Source organism: Coregonus clupeaformis, chromosome 18 (assembly GCF_020615455.1).
Source record: "Coregonus clupeaformis isolate EN_2021a chromosome 18, ASM2061545v1, whole genome shotgun sequence".
Classification (NCBI taxonomy): Eukaryota; Metazoa; Chordata; class Actinopteri; order Salmoniformes; family Salmonidae; genus Coregonus; species Coregonus clupeaformis.
The window spans coordinates 51,899,269-51,918,628 of record NC_059209.1 but is presented as its reverse complement, the minus strand read 5'-3'; the positions used below and the strand labels follow the sequence as shown (position 1 = coordinate 51,918,628).

Genomic DNA, 19,360 nt, shown 5'->3' with positions numbered 1-19,360 from the left:
GTAAAAGTAACACGTGAAACAAGGTGTTGTTGAAAATGGTAAAGAACCTTGGACTTGTCCAGCAAGCTGTTTCCTACATGCCTGCCATTGCGATTTAGTACCGCATTAAAACTGTCTGTGCACAGATTCTTCTCACTACACTGGATGTAAATGTGTATGATACAACAATAAATTAAGTTTCAAAAAAGGAGAATGTTGGATTGTGGAAGTATTTATTTCTTAATTCATTTTTAAACCTCATAAGTTTTAGAAATCACAATAGAATATTATTAATAATAAGATATTTAAAATCTTAGTTTGATATTGCAGTCCTATTTTTATGTCACATGTGAGATTTGCTTATCACATTTTTGGAAAACATTTTATTGGTTCAATATGTTATCTATATACTAGCATCTCTTTAACTACAATATAAAATCTTAACTTTTCAAAATAGATTTAAATCTATTAGCTAATAGTTATGACTACACAACAAAGAAAATTGGCATTCAATAAAAGCAATCCTGATGGCTGGCATGAAACCATTTTAAGGGTGGCTGGTAGTCTTTGTGTTCCAAGTTAGCTGGTCTCGGGTTAATCAGGTAGTTGTTCTCTTGCAAATATGAATGAACCCTCATTGTTGTCTGAAGGCCCCAGGAGTGTCCTCCTATGCGGGTTCCTTCGCAAACCATTCTGATGTTAAAATGGTCCCATACAGACCTGTGTGAGATACTGATGCTACTGCTGTTTAGGTAATAAACCACTAGTTTACAAATGAGACCTGGGCCCCCAGCCCTTCAGCTCCAATATCTCCCCGAAGAGCCGAGCTGCCTCCTGGGCACAGCCTCGGTGGATGGTCAATCCGAATCCTCCATGGCCATAGTTGTGGATCAACTGAAAACAGCACATTAATATCAGTATTATGTCTATGTACAGTGAGGGAAAAAAGTATTTGATCCCCTGCTGATTTTGTACGTTTGCCCACTGACAAAGAAATGATCAGTCTATAATTTTCATGGTAGGTTTATTTGAACAGTGAGAGACAGAATAACAACAAAAAAATCCAGAAAAACACATGTCAAAAATGTTATAAATTGATTTGCATTTTAATGAGGGAAATAAGTATTTGACCCCCTCTCAATCAGAAAGATTTCTGGCTCCCAGGTGTCTTTTATACAGGTAACGAGCTGAGATTAGGAGCACACTCTTAAAGGGAGTGCTCCTAATCTCACCTTGTTACCTGTAAAAAAGTATTTGTCCACAGAAGCAATCAATCAATCAGATTCCAAACTCTCCACCATGGCCAAGATCAAAGAGCTCTCCAAGGATGTCAGGGACAAGATTGACAAGATTGTACACTTGGCTGGAATGGGCTACAAGACCATCGCCAAGCAGCTTGGTGAGAAGGTGACAACAGTTGGTGCGATTATTCGCAAAAGGAAGAAACACAAAAGAACTGTCAATCTCCCTCGGCCTGGGGCTCCATGCAAGATCTCACCTCGTGGAGTTGCAATGATCATGAGAATGGTGAGGAATCAGCCCAGAACTACATGGGAGGATCTTGTCAATGATCTCAAGGCAGCTGGGACCATGTACCGTCAAATCTTGGGTGAGAACCTCCTTCCCTCAGCCAGGGCATTGAACATGGGTAGTGGATGGGTATTCCAGCATGACAATGAACCAAAACACACAGCCAAGGCAACAAAGGAGTGGCTCAAGAAGAAGCACATTAAGGTCCTGGAGTGGCCTAGCCAGTCTCCAGACCTTAATCCCATAGAAAATCTGTGGAGGGAGCTGAAGGTTCGAGTTGCCAAACGTCAGCCTTGAAACCTTAATGACTTGGAGAAGATCTGCATAGAGGAGTGGGACAAAATCCCTCCTGAGATGTGTGCAAACCTGGTGGCCAACTACAAGAAACGTCTGACCTCTGTGATTGCCAACAAGGGTTTTGCCACCAAGTACTAAGTCATGTTTTGCAGAGGGGTCAAATACTTATTTCCCTCATTAAAATGCAAATCAATTTATAAAAATTTTGACATGCGTTTTTCTGGATTTTTTTGTTGTTATTCTGTCTCTCACTGTTAAAATAAACCTACCATTAAAATTATAGACTGATCATGTCTTTGTCAGTGGGCAAACGTACAAAATCAGCAGGGGATCAAATACTTTTTTCCCCCTCACTGTACTTCTAATCTGGAGCCTAAATGGTGACTAACACTAACATGCTGACCAGACCGCGTGTGCGCCATCACGCGTATGTTGATTTTGTCCACCCACACCAGACGCGATCAGGACACGCAGGTTGAAAAATCTAAATGAACTCTGAACCAACTATATTAATTTGGGGACAGCTCGAAAAGCATTAAACATTTATCCTGGGATATAAACATTGGGTTGTTATTTTACCTGAAATGCATAAGGTCCTCTACTCCGACAATTAATCCACAGATAAGGGTAAACAGAGTCAGTTTCTAGTAATCTCTCCTCCTTCAGGCTTCTTCTTCTTTGGACTTTATATGGCGGTTGGCAACCAACTTTAAGGTGCATTACCACCACCAACTGGACTGGAGTGTATACCTCAGTTCATCTTTCAATCCCCCACATGGGTATATGCTCCTAAAAACCAACGAGGAGATGGGAGAGGTGGGACTTGCAATGCGTCAAGCGTCACAAATTCAACCAAGTTCTATTTTAGCGCCTGGCTACGCAGACGCTCGTTGACGCGCGCCAGCAGTGTGGGTGCAATGATTGAATAACATGTATGTGTACATTTATTTTGCAATGCTCGCGCACGCGACGCGAGCGGTGTGTTCAGCATGTAATAGCCAGACAATACATCTTGGTTACTGAAGAAGTAGTAACCAGTCTATTCTTGGTGGCTCACCTCAAACGTGGTTGGTCCAGACTGCATGGTCTCCCTCTCCAGTCGGACTTTACTGCGAACAGGCCTGAGCCCTGACCAGTCCTCCACTATCCGGGCATGCTGAGGAGACAGAGGGGGGTGAGCCATATTAATAAACAGACAGGGAGGAGCTAGCTAATGTAGTTATTCTGTATCTGTACTTGTATTCTGTCTACTGGATGAGAAGCATTGATTTTGTTTGATGGCTGAGCCATTTCAACATACAGTTGAAGTCAGAAGTTTACATACACTTAGGTTTTTCAACCACTCCACAAATTTCTTGTTAACAAACTATAGTTTTGGCAAGTCGGTTAGGACATCTACTTTGTGCATGACACAAGTAATTTTTTCAACAATTGTTTACAGACAGATTATTTCACTTATAATTCACTGTATCACAATTCCAGTGGGTAAGTTGACTGTGCCTTTTAAACAGCCTGGAAAATTCCAGTCAATTGGAGGTGTACCTGTGGATGTATTTCAAGGCCTACCTTCAAACTCAGTGCATCTTTGTTTGACATCGTGGAGGTCTACAATATTTTTTCTGAGGTCTTGGCTGATTTCTTTTGATTTTCCCATAAGTCTGGTTCATCCTTGGGGGCAATTTCCAAACACCTGAAGGTACCAGATTCATCTGTACAAACAATAGTACGCAAGTATAAACACCATGGGACCACGCAGCCTTCATACCGCTCAGGAAGGAGACGCGTTCTGTCTCCTAGAGATGAACGTACTTTGGTGCGAAAAGTGCAAAACAATCCCAGAACAACAGCAAAGGACCTTGTGAAGATGCTGGAGGAAACAGGTACAAAAGTATCTATATCCACAGTAAAACGAGTCCTATATCGACATAACCTGAAAGGCCGCTCAGCAAGGAAGAAGCCACTGCTCCAAAACCGCCATAAAAAAGCCAGACTACGGTTTGCAACTGCACATGGGGACAAAGATCGTACCTTTTGGAGAAATGTCCTCTGGTCTGATGAAACAAAAATAGAACTGTTTGCCCATAATGACCATCATTATGTTTGGAGGAAAAAGGGGGTACCTTGCAAGCCGAAGAACACCATCCCAACCGTGAAGCACGGGGGTGGCAGCATCATGCTGTGGGGGTGCTTTGCTGCAGGAGGGACTGGTGCACTTCACAAAATAGATAGCATCATGAGGAAGGAAAATTATGTGGATATATTGAAGTAACATCTCAAGACATCAGTCAGGAAGTTAAAGCTTGGTCGCAAATGGGTCTTCCAAAATGGACAATGACCCCAAACATACTTCCAAAGTTGTGGAAAATGGCTTAAGGACAACAAAGTCAAGGTATTGGAGTGGCCATCACAAAGCCCTGACCTCAATCCTATAGAACACTTGTGGGCAGAACTGAAAAAGCGTGTGCGAGCAAGGAGGTCTACAAACCTGACTCAGTTACACCAGCTCTGTCAGGAGGAATGGACCAAAATTCACCCAACTTATTGTGGGAAGCTTGTGGAAGGCTACCCGAAACATTTATCCGAAGTTTAACAATTTAAAGGCAATGCTACCAAATACTAATTGAGTGTATGTAAACTTCTGACCCACTGGGAATGTGATGAAATAAATAAAAGCTGAAATAAATAATTCTCTCTACTATTATTCTGACATTTCACATTCTTAAAATAAAGTGGTGATCCTAACTGACCTAAGACAGGGAATTTTTACTAGGATTAAATGTCAGGAATTATGAAAAACTGAGTTTAAATGTATTTGGCTAAGGTGTATGTAAACTTCAGACTTCAACTGTAGGTGCTGTGATGACCCCTCTATTCAATGTCTGTCAGATCAGGGACCTTTTCAATGGTCTGTGACTTCTGACCTTGAGGCTGGGCTCCAGCTGGCAGGCCCCCTCCCAGATCTCCTTGTGGTCCTCAGAGTTGTTCTGCTCACTCCAGTTCCCCAGCTGGAAACACCCACCAACAACCACTGAACGACTCCTACAGAGACCGGGCATAAGGTCTTAGGCTTCAATTCACTGTATTCCAAAATAAAAAACACACAGAGTACATGGGAGGAATACTTCGGCAAACGTATACTTTGACGCTGTAATTATATGCAACAGCTTGAAAAATGTGTAATAACTGCTTTATTGACACCTGCAGTAGGTGGAATTATTGATATTTTATCCACTTTACCCTGGTATAATGTATGGTGAATTGTAGGTTCCAGCAGTGAAATTGTGGGTGAGGATCCAATGCTTAAGCCATGGAGCATCCACCTGAAACACAGACAGATTAAGAGGAACATAATCAGCCATGTCCCCTTTGTAATTGCCAAACTCACCTTTCAACCTTTGCACTCTTACCTTCAGTATCTGCCCACGGCCTGGTGTGAGCTCTGGGTCAGGCTGGAGGTCCCCTGACCTCACTCCTGTGCAGTTGATGATGACGTCCGCCCCACTCTCCGCAAGCTGAACTCAACAGGCAAGAAGGAAGGAAGAAAAGTTGGGAGGTTGAATTAAAAATAAATAAACACTGCTGATATTCATGAACAGGGGTTTATGAAAGCCAAAGCTCTCCCTCTCTCTGGGGTAGTCTGTAGGACATTAATGACTGGATATTGGATATGAATACTTTTAGGTTATTTCTCAAAATTAAACACTGGGTAAAACGAATATGGTTGAGCTGCACTCTGAGCATGAATGCACTGTACTGTGTAAGGCACTCCCGTTGGGTAAGGAAAACACATGCCTGGATTAGATGGAAATTAAATAAGCATAGTCAAATTACTGTCATCGGTACAAAAGAGGCCCAGGACAGAGTGAGGGCCTCAGAAAATACAGCACCTTCTGTCTTTATGCTCCTTGTGTGGTGGGAGTCTTAGCACATTCTAAACTTGCACTGTTCATTATATTCATTTAGAACTCTCACCACTTTGAAGGACTCTATCTTCCTCTGGTAAAATTTCACACCTCTCTTCTGTAACCTAGAAACATCAGATAAAGGTATATAGAAAATGAAGTAATACAGGGAACCCAAACTTCACCTATTTTTATGATGTGAGGTTGGGTGCTAAAACGTAATATTGACCTTGATAGATGATGAAACCACCATAAGATATAAATAACACATGATCTGTTGCTTCCCCTTCCCACTAGATAAACCCAGTTTATCCCACAGCTGTGCCAATATAAAGTTATTCTCAAACAAATCATGCTTGACCATTTGTAAAAATCCAACAGCTTTAAAATGTTATATTTTGTAATGAACTAATCTGGTCATAGATTGATGTCAAATATAGTTAGTTACCTTGCGACATGGAAACGCCTAATCATATCGCCCTGTGTGTGAACTATCAACACTTTTTGGGATATCACTGATAAGATAAGTAAATCGCTCACCAGTCCATCAGCCAAGGCAAGTAACTTTTTCCCTCCACCATGAGAGCAGTGTTGAACCACCCATAGCTAAAAGGCCCCCCAACATAAACAAGGGGAGAATGACAGTGAGTGTCAAAAACAATGACAACTGATAGGGGTACATGCTGCATGACAAGACTCATTCTAAAGTCATCAGCTGTATAGGGTTGCATGACTCCTGTGGACAAATGACAACAGCCAACGTGACTAATGCAACAACAACATAGCAAATGTTTCCCAACAAAGTACCAGTATCCAGGAAACAGCTCCAGCTCTCGCTCAGTAAGCTGTCTGAAGCCCAGCACACTATCTTTAAAAGAGGGATCCTACAATAAAAGAGAGTGAATATAGTTATTAGTTACTCATTTATTTTCATTACCTTCCATGCCTGTGCTGGTTTACGGTTGTAATGCAGAGGCTTCATTAATCCTTTAGCCTTGTGACAGAGAGAGCATACAGTGTGGCAATGTCTTCTAATTATATCATGGACCTGTCTTTTTAATGCTGAACAGTAGACTATTCAGATGGGCTAAGTGTATTCAGACTCTATTCAGAAAATACAAACTGAGTGAAGCCACTGCTACGATAGACCATTGCTACGCTGTAATGACACAGATGGTGGAACAGGAATTTGGGCTCAAGTTAATCTACTTCAGCAAAAGGCTTATACAGAAGTAGATGGACATTTTAACAGCTTAAAATGTTCAACTGCTAGACCCTGCCTCCATGTGAGTGATGAGGTATGGGCCAGTGAACATGGTGTACTGTTATCTGAGGGTGAATCTATGCTGTTTAGCTGTAGATACACTAATACTCACTGGTGCAGGCTCACTGCAAAGGTTATAGCCAGACTGGAGGAAAATTCCCATTTTGATAGAGTCTGGGGAGCTCAGGAAGCTCAGCAGGTAGTCAAACGTCTCCTTACACCATTTACTGCAAAAGAACACATACAGAGTGATACAGTGTAAGCATTCACTTATAAGGCATTATATTGATTCACTGACTACAGGCATGCACAAAATGTAGTCATCACAGGATGTTGGTGGCACCTTAATTGGGGAAAACGGGCTCGTGGTAATGACTGGAGCGGAATCAGTGGAATGGTATCAAATATATCAAACACATGGTTTCCAGGTGTTTGATCCCATTCCATTTGCTCCATTCCGGCCATTAGTATGAGCCGTTCTACCCTCAGCAGCCTCCACTGGTATTCATAGAGCCAAGCAGAAAGCCCTCTCACGTCTCCTGGACATTGCCCTTGTCGTAGAGGTATGGCTGCCAGAATCCTGCAGCCCCATCGCTGGTGGTCAGTGGGGTGAAGCGATCTGCATACACCTCAATGGTCAGTGGACTGACTGTAGAGTGGTACTGCTCATAGATACTTTGAGCCGTGGACAGGCCACTGACCCCAGCTCCGATCACTGCCACACGCATGTCTGGAGATAACAAACACAATAGTTGACTGTTGTTTCTGCTTTTGTTATTATTATTATTATTATTATTTATTTTTGTATCTGATTTGTGTCCATTCTTTGTGACCTTGGTTCTGCTCAGAATCTGCTAACATTCCATATAACTTTTAACAATGTAAACATTTACATGTCCTTGAGTGTACCTGACCCTCTGACCCATCTAACTGTATGAAGTAACGTGAAATTGTGAAAAACTGAAAAAACCTGAATATAAATATATATCAAAACAAAAACAAAAAACTGAACAAGAAACATTATGCATAACATTAAACACATTCAGATCAGGGTGTAGCCCCGTGTAGCTCAGTTGGTAGAGCATGGCGCTTGCAACGGGGGGCCAGTATGAAAATGTATGCACTAACTGTAAGTCGCTCTGGATAAGAGCGTCTGCTAAATGAATAAAATGTAAAATGGGGTTGAGGGTTTGTGTAGTTGCATTACATTGACTGAACAACTATTGTATTTATTTATTCCACAAATAGACTATAAACAGTGACAATGAATCAATCTTCACCATTACAGACTATAGGCTACCCTCAGTGATTTGAACATAATAGTTGCAATTTAATCAAGTTCATTAGCTTTATTGCTGCACCCTGCACCTGTCCATACTTTGACAAGTCCTTCTGAAAACAACATTGGCAACTCAAAAAGTAACAATATAGCCTGTAGAGATTGGTATATAATAAGTAAGCTACTTGCAGGTTAGAAACATTGCAACAGTGCGAAGTAGGCTACTACTGTATCTATTTTGCTCGAGATTTGATGGCGTTGTTGCAACTTGGAAATGGAAACATTCTCGAAATGGCGATCATTCATTGGTTGGATGCAGAATGTTTAGTAAGAAAAGATTATTAAGAAATAATTCAAAAGATGTGAAATTAAACTCGAAATCATTATAAAAATGTAGACGGCAGAAAAACTGGATTTACCTTTGAAGTTGCCTTGTCCTCTAGTTGACAACCCGCCTCCAAATATAGCGTCACATGGTCAGTCCAAACTACAGAAGTCGTCTAGGGTCTACGTTGCAGATAAAGGCTTGAATATGAAAATAAAAATATCCCACCCTAGTAGCCTTGACTGGCAATGAATGCTGTCGACAAATATTTTGTTAAAACTAATTGAATAAAAAAGCCATATACTTCTACTAGGTTACATAAAAAACTTTCACCGTACTTGAACCAATAAGGCCTGTAGGGGAGAGAGGGGTATGTTGAGCAATTTTTTACATTCAGCATCACTAAGTCAAGGGACATATAGTATTCTTTCTAACAAAGGTATATACATATATCTTTGATGTCGACAAAATGACCGAGCGGTACAGTTACTGTTCGATTTAGGAAGGGTGCCCCTCTACCCCACTTTCGCCCGATGACGTGACTGGCCTTAGCCCGCTGCCCCGCAGTTCAGCATAATCGAATCCGCGCACTGATCCTAATTTTGAGATGAGGATTCGCGGCAAAAATTCCTTTCGAATTATCACGCAAATCTCCCGCGAAAGTCCCAGTAAAACGCGTGGGAAAGCATGTCACTTTTGAGAAATAACGTTTTTTTTTTTTTACCGACAGGCTCAGTTAAATACGGTCACTGTTTAAACAGGAAGACAGATTCTGATAGTAGCCTAACATCCATTGGACCAGACCACTAAACGTTTGAATTCAGCATCAACACACTCAGACAGCAGCGCTAGCTGTCTGGTTGGCTGGCATTGTGATATACGCTCGCATCCCTACATCCTCTCGCATGGTTGAAGCGGATTTTGTGCAGGCTACCGAGGCTAGCTAGTGTGAAATCCGCAGCATGATGAACGATATGTGTCTGCACTGCACGTTCTTAATATTACATTAATTTATTTGTATTAGAGAACATTCAAAAGCAACACCTGAGGCACTGGCTGCCAGATTTTAGGACGATGGAGATGTAACGACGATGAAATTCTCTGCTTCGACCGCTATAGACGTTGACATCAAGCAGCAACTTCCCCAGGTTCTTCACCCGAAATAAAGCCATTCTCTGCCTGGGCAGGCTACACCGGCCTGTGCAGATTCTCCCAGTCATGGCTCTGGTTACTTTGAAGCGCTCTCCTACCCCAAGCGCTGCATCCACAGCCAGCACTACCACCACCAACGCGGGGGAGGTAAGTTTGGCAATAGCTGGAGAGATGTTCTAAAAACGTAAAGAAAGCGCGCAAGAAAACACCTGGGATACGTGGGAGTAACATAGGATAGGTAGGCCTAGTAGCTAGTGTTTTGGAGCGATGGGATAAGCTAGCTTAGTACTAGCCTCAACTCCATCACTAGCAAGGTAGCTAGCTGTTTGGAAAAGCTAGCAAGCAAAGTTGCATGTCAGTAACAATGCTATTGCTAGCTAATAAAGTTATTAGGTAGCTAACCCACAATACATGTAGGCTACCTGGTTAGCTAGCGTATACTTATTTGCCTTAACTAATTAGCAATTGATTTAACGTTAACATGCTAATGACCAACATTAGCTGTGGCATTATCAAGTTACTACTAGCCATTTCCAAATTACTCTGGCATTAGGTACCTAGTTAGCATTCTTATCCTGCATAGGTACCTGTTTGTTTATCACTGAGTATGTATTAAACATATAATTTTATTGCACACAACGTTGTTACAATTTTTGAACTTTAAAACCCACAAAACTATTTAGTAGTAGCTAGTTTGCTAGTTAAATGGAAGTGCTTTTAAACAAGGTCGTTGCTGTTTTCTTCTCCATTCTTCTGGTGAATGCAGTAAACTAGCTTGCTAGCCAGCTAACACATTTTCAGTGTGTACTGTAGTGGTGGCATAAAATTTGGTAGGCCAAAATGTTGACATTTATCTAGCTAGCTACTTTTGCCAAAGCCAGAGTTATAATGGACAGTATGTGCTGTTCTATACTATTTTTGTCTTCTAAAAGAACTGTCAATGAGGTGAAATGTGGCATAACTTCCTACAGCCATGTCATGTGGTAGAGGCCTAGTCATTTCCCATACAGAGTAGAGCCTGACAATATAGACTAGTAAAAAATGTCATCCTTTGCCATCTTGAACACTTGCAACATGACAAAGGGACTCATGTTGTGTTTTTTATTTTAGTCAGATGAACCATGAGTCAGTATTAACTGTAGCCAATGCATTAATCCCATCACAAAATGCAAGGTCATTCTAAACAATAACATGACCACTTTTTGCTATTCCAAAATATAACAGTTATGCCTAGGCCTATACAAATCACTCCCATGGCATGTAGATGCCACTCATATAGAAGCTACAGTCCAAGTACTGTTATTGAAGTGATAGTACACCTTCTCGACCAGTTGGGGGTGCTAACTGTTAATAGAAGCAATAGTCATGCTAAAATCAACAAAGACACTAGCCTACAGCAGGAAGGAAGGTTGTACGTCTCCACTATGCACTTGCCGTTATTGAGGAGTAGTGGGTGGATTTGTCTCGAAGATGAGAACAATCATCGTTATATCAAGAACTGGGCACATAGCATTAGCTAATTAATTATTTGCTATTTTTATTTTTGACTTCTCTTTTTTACTTAACACTTTTTTAGTTTTTGTTTATTTGTTGTACTTTTTTATTTTGTTTATTTTTTATTTTCTTAACTGCATTGTTGGTTACACATGTGGCAAATAAAATGTGATTTGATTAGCTGATCTTTATTTTCTTTCATTAAACTGCTTCTTTGCCTTTTAAAACACTGAGTCATTGGGCCTGACTCATTACACCTACAATGTGAAAAAGAGACGTGTAAAAAGAAACACGTTTTTTCGTGAAGATGGAGATGGTTGAGTTGGCCTGACTGAGGACCGGCCTTCCCTGTCACTCACTTTCCATGCGGGCTGGAATTGACTGGCTGCCTGGCTGCTCCCAGGGCTCTGCCCAGGGCCCTGTCTGATGAGGAGCAGCCAAGCCCCTCAGGAGGCTGCTGCAGCTATGATGTCATTCTCACATGGAGGGTGTGGGGATGTAGAGGGAATGGGAAGTGGAGGGAAAGCGTTGAGGGGAGGACGGTGGTGGGGTAACAATATGGTAGCTGTTGTGACGGTGTAAAGTAGGCTACGTGATTTCAATTCAGCTATTAGCCCTACATGTAGCGCTGGGAATTGCCAGAGACCTCACGATACGATATTATCACGTCACTTAGGTGCTGATACAATATGTATTGCGATTCTATATGTATGCCTATTGCTATTCATGGCTCTAACTAATTGCTTTTATGTCTCGCTGTGGCAGAATTATGGCTGGAATTTCACTTGTAGCGGCTGCAGGGCTTTTCAGGTCAACTATTGGATTACCCTCCCTGATGGCCAACTGAAACTCATCTTAAACACAGCATTTGACACGTCCCTGGTGTGAGTTTCACCTGGCCCCTCTGTGCCCTTCCACTGGGTAGAGGCCAACCATATTACCTTACCTGCACCGTTTGTTTAGATGGGGACAAAAGCCTTTATTTTACTCACTGTTTTGTGTGTTTGTCTTTTATAAAAATGAGAAGTTTGACAATGACATGTCTTTGCGGTTTTTAACCTATTCTGCTCATCACAAGTGTGATGCTTGCCCTATTTAGTTCAGTAATGGAAAGTGGCGTGTGTTTTTGGAGCTGAAATGCAGTGTTGGATAGATTTTTTCACAATATTTGCTCTCATTGTTGTAGTACTCTGGCACGGCCTACCTTACCTTGGCAGGGAGCTTGTGGCTCTTGCTAGTAGTGCTTTGTTTGACATCCCTCAGGGTTTAGTAGGTGAAACTTCTGGAGAATGGCCCACCTCTTCACAGTTACCTGTCACCATGTACAGATGTAGGATCTTAATTAGAGCCAGTTTGCTACAGCAGGAAAATAATCCTGCAGCAACAGGACATTTGAATTATTATGTGTATTATAAGTAACAGACATTTCTGTAGGGGTTTATACATTTTTCTTTAGGGAAAATCAAGTCTGAAATTTCAAAGTGGAAATGACAAACTTAAGATGCCTTTTTAAAACTCAAATATAGTACAAGTTAGCATTTCCTGCTGTGCATGAAAATTTGCAGCAACAAAAGTGATCAAATTAAGATCCTACATCTGTAGCTATAACCTGATACTCACAGTCTATGATATCCCTCCTGGTACAATAAGAACTGTTTTGAAGACATTACTGTTGTGAAACTTTATCATAAAGAATGGCTCCATTTCCTCCATTTAGTGGCGCTCACCTCTCTCATAAAGCCAGGTATCTAGGTTAACAATGAACATTTATGAGGTGTCATATTTCTTATATGATGACGTTTATCAGACACCCACTGTTTGTGTTTGTGTGTCTCAGTCACCAGATCTCAATCCAATTGAACACTTATGGGAGATTCTGGAGCGGCGCCTGGGGCAGTGTTTTCCATCAACAAAACACCAAATGATGGAATTTCTTGTGGAAGAATGGTGTGGTATCCCTCCTCAATAGAGTTCCAGACACTTGTAGAATCTATGCCAAGGCCCATTGAAGTTGTTTTGGCGGCTCGTGGTGGCCCAACGCCCTATTCTGTTAACTTATACGAGTTGTTGACTCGTCCTATACACATATTTGTGGCCAAAGCATAAATTGGAGAAAAACACTTAAAAAACCCCACCTCAAAGAACATGTCATGTTGGCTAATGTGAGCTGGCCAATCAGCGGTCTACTTGCATGAATATTTTTTTATGTCGGTATACGCCTACGCCAATCTGTTGGGTTATGCCCACACCATTCAAACACAGAAAAGCTGCTTTTTAACGTAGTTAATTACAATTTTTCGGAAGGAAAACTATTTCACTCATTGAAATTAATTATACACTGAGTGTACAAAACATTAGGAACACCGGCTCTTTCCATGACAGACTGACCAGGTGAATCCAGGTGAAAGCTATGATCCCTTATTGATGTCACTTGTTAAATCCACTTCAATCAGTGTAGCTGTAGGGGAGGAGACAGGCTAAAGAATACTTTTTTTTAAACCTTGAGACATGGATTGTGTATGTTTTCCATTCAGAGGGTGAATGGGCAAGACAAAATATTTAAGTGCCTTTGAACGGGGTATGGTAGTAGGTGCCAGGTGCACTGGTTTGTGTCAAGATCTGCAATGCTGCTGGATTTTTCACGGTTAACAGTTTCCTGTGTGTATCAAGAATGGTCCACCAGCCAACTCGACACAACTGTGGGAAGCATTGGAGTCGACATGGGCCAGCATCCCTGTGGAACGCTTTCGACACCTTGTAGAGTCCATGACCCGACAAATTGAGGCTGTTCTGAGAGCAAAAGGGGGTGCAAATTAATATTAGGAAGGTGTTCCTAATGTTTTGTACACTCAGTGTAGGTCATACAGTGAGGGAAAAAAGTATTTGATCCCCTGCTGATTTTGTACGTTTGCCCACTGACAAAGACATGATCAGTCTATAATTTTAATGGTAGGTTTATTTGAACAGTGAGAGACAGAATAACAACAACAAAATCCAGAAAAACACATGTCAAAAATGTTATAAATTGATTTGCATTTTAATGAGGGAAATAAGTATTTGACCCCTGTTGGCGATCACATAGGTCAGACGTTTGTTGTAGTTGGCCACCAGGTTTGCACACATCTCAGGAGGGATTTTGTCCCACTCCTCTTTGCAGATCTTCTCTAAGTCATTAAGGTTTCGAGGCTGATGTTTGGCAACTCGAACCTGCAGCTCCCTCCACAGATTTTCTATGGGATTAAGGTCTGGAGACTGGCTAGGCCACTCCAGGACCTTAATGTGCTTCTTCTTGAGCCACTCCTTTTTGTTGCCTTGGCAGTGTGTTGGGTCATTGTCATGCTGGAATACCCATCCACGACCCATTTTCAATGCCCTGGCTGAGGGAAGGAGGTTCTCACCCAAGATTTGACGGTACATGGCTCCGTCCATCGTCCCTTTGATGCGGTGAGTTGTCCTGTCCCCTTAGCAGAAAAACACCCCCAAAGCATAATTTTTCCACCTCCATGTTTGACGGTGGGGTTGGTGTTCTTGGGGTCATAGGCAGCATTCCTCCTCCTCCAAACACGGCGAGTTGAGTTGATGCCAAAGAGCTCGATTTTGGTCTCATCTGACCACAACACTTTCACCCAGTTCTCCTCTGAATCATTCAGATGTTCATTGGCAAACTTCAGACGGGCCTGTATATGTGCTTTCTTGAGCAGGGGGAACTTGCGGGCGCAGCAGGATTACAGTCCTTCACGGCGTAGTGTGTTACCAATTGTTTTCTTGGTGACTATGGTCCCAGCTGCCTTGAGATCATTGACAAGATCCTCCCGTGTAATTATGGGCTGATTCCTCACTGTTCTCATGATCATTGCAACTCCATGAGGTGAAATCTTGCATGGAGCCCCAGGCCGAGGGAGATTGACAGATATTTTGTGTTTCTTCCATTTGCGAATAATCGCACCAACTGTTGTCACCTTCTCACCAAGCTGCTTGGCGATGGTCTTGTAGCCCATTCCAGCCTTGTGTAGGTCTACAATCTTGTCCCTGACATCCTTGGAGAGCTCTTTGGTCTTGGCCATGGTGGAGAGTTTAGAATCTGATTGATTGCTGCTGTGGACAGGTGTCTTTTATACAGGTAACAAACTGAGATTAGGAGCACTCCCTTTAAGAGTGTGCGCCTAATCTCAGCTCGTTACCTGTATAAAAGACACCTGGGAGCCAGAAATCTTTCTGATTGAGAGGGGGTCAAATACTTATTTCCCTCATTAAAATGCAAATCAATTTATAACATTTTTGACATGCGTTTTTCTGTTTTATTGTTGTTGTTATTCTGTCTCTCACTGTTCAAATAAACCTACCATTAAAATTATAGACTGATCATTTCTTTGTCAGTGGGCAAACGTACAAAATCAGCAGGGGATCAAATACTTTTTTCCCTCACTGTATATCATAGGACTCTGGAAACACTGGACAGTTACTTTAAGACGCTTTGTGTTGGTGTTTCCTTTATTTTGGCAGTTACCTGTAGATCCATGTCCACCTGATACTAATGGCTGCACTGTAGAACTTCAATGTCTTGAAGTATCAGATTGGTAACTTTTGTTTCTTTTTCCTCTGCCTTTTCTTGGTTTGCAGGACTTTGGGAGTGACTATGAGCGGCGGCTAAATCAGAGGTAAGTGTTGTTAATACTTAGTGTACTAAAGTTGATGGATTTGCTAGGGTAGCCCAGAGCTGCTGCTCTTTTCCATGGTGGAGCAGGATAATGCTAGATGGAGATTAGGAGGACGTTTGTCATCTGTGTTTGTGGGTGTTGGTGGAGATTCCAGATCAACTCATTCCTTACATCTGGGTTTGTGTAGAGTCTGGAGATGTGTCTGGTCTGGTTCCTCTCAATGACAGTCACCACTGTAACAAATGATTAAGAAACCGTTGTCTGTCTACGGCAGGGATCATCAACTAGATTCAGCCGCGGGCTGATTTTTGGTTTTGATTTTTGAGCGGATGGTCTGGGGGCCGGAACATAATTAGAAATCATTTGTAGACTGCAATTTGACCGCAAGGAGCTGTAATCAAGGCAAAGGGTGACTATTTGAAGAATCTCAAATATAAAATAAATTTTGATTTGATTTACACTTTTTTGGTTACTACATGATTCCATATCTGTTATTTCATAGTTTTGATGTCTTCACTATTATTCTACAGTGTAGATAATAGTAAAAATAAAGAAAAACCCTTGAATGAGTAGGTGTTCTAAAACTTTTGACTGGTAGTGTGTATAATATTTCACCAAAACAAAATAAACCTTGCTTACATTTATACAATCACATGTCTCTATTATGCGTGGGAATATTTGGGAACAGATTTCCAAAATTAAAATCACTGAGCTGATTTCCTGGTGTTTTCACAGTCTTTTTTTATGTACAACTATTATATTATTTGCTCAGAACTTGGGGGGCCAAATAAATCCACCCGCAGGCCACCAGTTGGGGAACCCTGGTCTACGGGGTAGTCCCCTATCTTTAATAGACAATTAGACAAAATGTTGTCTTCCCCCTTTTGGCTAGTTACTATTGCAACAGGTGCTTAAGCAGTGATTGTCTGTGTGTGTTTTGGTCACTACAGCACTTACTCTATGGGGCTTTCCAGTGTTCTTGATCTCTGGGATTGGGCCGCGTTTCAAAAGCAGAGCCCTCATATGATCAGCTGAATCACTATAACCAGCTCTGTCATACATTTAACCACAACCTGAGGCAACACAGAGACTGGCTTTGTCTCTGGTCTCTGTCTGTCAGTTCACAGTGGTCATATAGATAAGAGAAGAGGGCTTTATTCAGGTTTTAAAAGACTGAATGACTAAATAATGTCAGAACTTGGTGTTGAAATGTGGTGGACGTTAAGCCGAGCGCAGACAGAAGGCATGTAGCCTTCGATTTTTTTTTTACACCTGTCAGCAACGGGTGTGGCTGAAATTACCAAATCCACTAATTTGAAGGGGTGTCCACATACTTTTGTGTATATATAGTTGAAGTGAGAGATGATAGCTAAACTGACAATATGAAAAAGAGCCGTTTGCTTTGCCTTGTGATCTCTGGGTCAGACAGATTAGTTCGGTACGTTTTGTATTTCTGTCCCAACTTTGTTCGCATCTGATAAGGTAAAGAAGTCACACATTAACTCTTGTTGGAGCTGCAGTGGTTCTCTACAGCAATGGTCACCAACCTTTTCTGAGTCAAGATCACTTTCTAAGTCAAAATGCAGGCTGATATCTACCACTCAGAAAAAGAAAAAAAAAGAAAGACTTCAAAAACGTAAGCCTATGCAATATTAACTAATTAAAAACAGTTCTGTAGCAATGAGGTTTGTGCAGTAGGCTATAGGCCCAATACATTATCACTGCATATTGAATTGCCCTGCCAATGTTCTTCTCAGACCATATAGAAATTGTTTTAAAATTGTAGGTATATGATCACACTGGTAATAGATCATTTGTTGTATTACTTCCACTGAGAAAAGGGGACACCGTCTTCCAGCTGATGGCAAAACTTAAGTCGCACTGCATTATTTCTGTCTCATTTCTGCCTCATGCACCAATTTATGTTACTCCTATGACCAGAGAAAGTGAAATATTCCTCTTAAAAAAGACACAAGCCGCTAATAATAACAACGCAAGATTATCGAAACACTTTGATAACACTTATATACTCATTCAGGGGAAAACGCGCATTTTATGGCGTATAAAAAAAGTGTTGAACAAGGTGTTGACAGTGCTGAATAACAACGTAAACATGAACTTACTGATAAAAACAGCAGCTCTTTGCTGTATTCATTGAGTGTCTCTAGTCGTGGTTTTAAGTTTTGAAATCTTACATTATCAACTTTCCTGTGTGTTAGAGGCTTGCTTTTACAGTCTATGGTACGAGGAAACTGTGCAGACACGGTGATCTGAGCTATCTGATTGGCCAGCAGTAGGCCTGTAGGTGCACTTGATTTGCTCTCTGTGCCTGCCGGGTAGGCGGAGTTCTACCTTCAGACACATGAAATGGTCCAAAATGGGAACACTTTGCGTTTCGCTAGGGCTGCTGAATCAAGTGCACCTACCGCCAACAATGTGAAATGAATAAAAAAAATAGGAACGCAAGGCTTTATTGTTCGGTTTTTTACAGAAATGTTTGGTGATCGACTAGGAATGCCTTGGAGATTAACCAGTTGGTGATCGACAGGTTGGTGACCATTTCTCTACAGTAAGGAACTGTGGATGTTAAAACGTTGATTGATTGATTTTGAGTTGTTTCCCTTAGTCTTAACCAACTCACTGAAAGGATTTAGTGAGAGCCAACAAACGTGTGCCGCTAAATCAAAGTACTTTCCCCTTGTGAAGCAATCAGTGTTTTTAGTTCAGATTGGGTATAGAGGGAGGGGCATGTGCACCACTAACCTGTATTGCTTCATTTGACAGCTTTGTCACGAACAAAGGTGTTCACAATCAGACACACGATTGTTTTCAAGCGGATCTTCCCACTCCTTAGTCTTTTTATTTGTCCTCCATTCATGTGCCTGTGGGTCAGATACTACAGTTTTATTTTTGTTCTCGCTGAAAACAGGATGCCTGAAAGCAGGCCATAGCTTCCTGCTCTACTGTGCCCAGGACAAAGGTGGAAGAGGTCGGCAGGTCACCCTTCCTACATAGTGAGGGATGTGGCTCTCTGGCTCCATGGGGTCAATAGTCTTGGTAATTAATCACAGAGAGATTTACTGTTCACTGCATGAGGACATGGAGGCAGAACAATATGATATTACTGTGAAGGTTTTGGGCAATTCCACGGAAACTGAATTATGATTTGACTCAGTTTTTTCACTTTTTAAAATGTATGCCAAACAAAAAACATTGATTTTCAAAGTTTAACAAACAATACAACTCTATGCACAAGGACTACTTTTAACAATTTCCACAGAAAAATTTACAAAAATGAATTTAGTGGAAGACCTGTGCGGATTTACCCCTGTTAACAAAATTACATCTTGGGTAGCTGATCTGTACTTCACAGAAATGCATAATTATGGATATGAATGTAATTCTCCTCATGTTTCACAAAGTTGGACAGCGCAGAATAGAGTAGAGCACAGCAGAGTAGAGTTCAGTAGAGTATAGTAC

The 19,360-nt window shown here is 41.4% G+C and overlaps 2 protein-coding genes across 3 annotated transcripts in view; one reads left to right on the top strand and one right to left on the bottom strand.

The window, feature by feature from the left end:
* Nucleotides 1-195: 195 nt before the first annotated feature.
* LOC121573991 (D-amino-acid oxidase) lies at nt 196-8,753 on the bottom strand. The gene is made up of 11 exons (XM_041886442.1): nt 8,671-8,753; nt 7,507-7,702; nt 7,085-7,199; nt 6,516-6,592; nt 6,249-6,314; nt 5,779-5,833; nt 5,214-5,318; nt 5,044-5,126; nt 4,728-4,845; nt 2,864-2,962; nt 196-873 (listed from the first exon to the last, which is right to left on the bottom strand). The coding sequence occupies exons 2-11, from the start codon at nt 7,698-7,700 to the stop codon at nt 748-750; spliced, it is 1,038 nt and encodes a 345-aa protein (XP_041742376.1). The 5' UTR covers nt 7,701-7,702; nt 8,671-8,753; the 3' UTR covers nt 196-747.
* A 147-nt stretch (nt 8,754-8,900) lies between these two features.
* Nucleotides 8,901-19,360, top strand: part of ssh1a (slingshot protein phosphatase 1a) — a 70,064-nt gene continuing 59,604 nt past the window's right edge. For both annotated transcript variants that reach the window (XM_041886411.2, XM_041886403.2), the window contains exons 1-2: nt 8,901-9,875; nt 15,843-15,880. In XM_041886411.2, coding sequence (XP_041742345.1) covers nt 9,795-9,875; nt 15,843-15,880 — 119 coding nt within the window. In that variant the 5' untranslated portion in view covers nt 8,901-9,794. The remainder of the gene's footprint in view (nt 9,876-15,842; nt 15,881-19,360) is intronic.

Excerpts from the sequence above, each read along its gene's own strand:
- LOC121573991 (XM_041886442.1), bottom strand. The coding sequence starts at position 7,700 with ATGCGTGTGGCAGTGATCGGAGCTGGGGTCAGTGGCCTGTCCACGGCT. Across the intron at positions 6,593-7,084 it reads TTTGCAGTGAGCCTGCACCA|GATCCCTCTTTTAAAGATAG; the intron begins GTGAGTATTAGT and ends CTTTTATTGTAG. Across the intron at positions 5,127-5,213 it reads GCCGTGGGCAGATACTGAAG|GTGGATGCTCCATGGCTTAA; the intron begins GTAAGAGTGCAA and ends TCTGTGTTTCAG.